Genomic DNA, 2,060 nt, shown 5'->3' with positions numbered 1-2,060 from the left:
ATATTAAAAACCAGTTCTTTCTACAAGAGTACAGTAAGACAATGGAGTTGTTTATTATGTAATTATCTCTTCCTCAGTTCTCACTGTATCTGTGTCTCTTCCTCTTCCGTGGAACAAATGCTGGATGGCAGCATAAAACTCTCAACTCCTCCTCTGAAACCTACAACATTAATCTCCCCTTTCCTCTCCTTGTCTCCTGCCCAGCTTTCAAATACTATAGTCTTCTTCCTCTCCCACTACTTCATTATAACATATATATTATTATTTTCATGAAGTCTGGCACTAACTTCCATTTATCACATCCAAATTCAAATTCATCATCCTTGTTCTCAGCAGACTTAAACTGCTGAACTCTTGTGTGTTAAAATGCAAATTCTCTGTGCTTTTTTTGATGGACTTCTCTACAATTGGAAATTAATCAGGGTTGGGGAGCAGGGGGCAGGCTGTCAGTTTAAAGTACACCAGCTAGTCTAGAATAGCTGCATGTCCAGATATACTTATTGTGGGATATGAACACCTTTTCTTGGTTTATTTGAATCCAGTGTGACACATTGCATAAGTAAAAACGGAGTTCTCGCACAAGGGTATTTCTTTGTATTTGAACTAGGGGTTCAGTTAATTAATGTACTTGTGTGACCGTTTTAGGTATTTGCTTTATCTGGTGTAGTTAATATATCCTCTGAAATCCATTCTCTCATTCTTTTTACTATTTGGCAGGCTGAAGCTATTCATGTGAACCCACTTTTTATACTAATACCTACTACACTGTGTACTTCATTTGCATTCCTGCTACCAGTAGCAAATCCACCCAATGCCATTGTATTTTCATATGGTCATTTAAGCATTATTGACATGGTGAGTTAGTACCAAAAAATCCTTAATTAACGTATGTAACATTTTGTGCTGATAATCATCCTGGAGCAGTAATGTATGATTTTACTATTATGGAAATTTGCTTTAGCCAAACTTGATTGTAGTATTTCTTGGTATCAACTTTTGATTTTTCTTTTTGCTTTAGGTGAAAGCTGGCTTGGGCATTAACATCATCGGAGTTGCTGTAGTTATGCTTGCTATTATGACATGGGTAGTACCCCTGTATGACCTCTATACATATCCAGCCTGGGCACCAGTTCTTTCTTCTGTGAATAACACAGGGCCATAGAAGCTAACTAGCCAGTGTTTGTTCTAATTTTGCTTTTTATATCACTATCATATAATGAGTTACTAAAAATACAGAGTGCTTCAGTGATGATAGTGATCCAGGTTACTGTAAACACTATTTCCCAGTCCAAAGGATTGGCAGTCTGTTCTGGTGTTCCTATTTGGAAAAAATGCTATATGAGCAGGGACATGAAAAAAACTATCAAAGCTGAATATGTTTCGTATCCAGTTCACCTAGTTCAGATTGTATTTTTTATGTGTTTTGAAGGAACGTCTGTAATGTGCACATTCATTATGAATATCAATGTACCCCTTTTTCTTAGGGTCATAAAATAGTACAAAGTACAGCTTTTGATATTTCAAATGTGGTGGTAACATTTGTTGCTAGCCTAAGCACACACTGTTTTTATTTTAGTTTGGTATTATACAGCTGTGATGTTTTTAAAAATGATGATTGCAAACAAAAGGTCAGGTTGGAAATTGTCTGAACAGTCCATTAAGAGACCTGTCTGCAGATGTGCTCTTTCAGGAAACACAAAAAACAATGTGAGGAGAGCAGCATGGCTATTTATACAGCAGTTTTTCTGTCAACATTAGTCTGGCCATTCTTTCACTATCTATAAGTGGAAACATTAAGATCCCAATTCAGGAATGCCTTTAATAATGTTTTATAAGAATATCATATTTAGGACCTTTCTTAAAACTTATGCTTAAGATTAAAAATATACTCTAGAATTTTTCTGAATGGAGATGCACTCCTGAGTGAAGCTTATTGGAGTGAAAAGTAAGCTAGCAGAATTATTTTCTGCTAAGTCCACTTCAAACCAGTTAATTCTCTCTCTCTCTCATATATATATGTGTGTGTGTGTGTGTGTGTGTGTGTGTGTGTGTGTGTGTGT

At 36.0% G+C, this 2,060-nt stretch overlaps 1 protein-coding gene and 1 long non-coding RNA gene across 3 annotated transcripts in view; one reads left to right on the top strand and one right to left on the bottom strand.

Annotated features, from left to right (window-relative positions):
• SLC13A1 (solute carrier family 13 member 1) overlaps nt 1-1,494 on the top strand; it is a 135,449-nt gene extending 133,955 nt beyond the window's left edge. For both annotated transcript variants that reach the window (XM_019509270.1, XM_019509269.1), the window contains exons 15-16: nt 718-855; nt 1,019-1,494. In XM_019509270.1, the coding sequence (XP_019364815.1) occupies nt 718-855; nt 1,019-1,162 (282 nt within the window). In that variant the 3' untranslated portion in view covers nt 1,163-1,494. The remainder of the gene's footprint in view (nt 1-717; nt 856-1,018) is intronic.
• LOC109292026 overlaps nt 1,154-2,060 on the bottom strand; it is a 2,888-nt gene continuing 1,981 nt past the window's right edge. The window contains exon 2 of the long non-coding RNA XR_002096024.1: nt 1,154-1,997. This is a non-coding gene — a long non-coding RNA (uncharacterized LOC109292026). The remainder of the gene's footprint in view (nt 1,998-2,060) is intronic.

Source organism: Gavialis gangeticus, unplaced genomic scaffold (genome assembly GCF_001723915.1).
Source record: "Gavialis gangeticus isolate Ggan-Ray unplaced genomic scaffold, GavGan_comp1, whole genome shotgun sequence".
Lineage (NCBI taxonomy): Eukaryota > Metazoa > Chordata > Crocodylia > Gavialidae > Gavialis > Gavialis gangeticus.
Note: the sequence above shows the minus strand (reverse complement) of the source record. Positions and strands in the feature narration are given on the sequence as shown.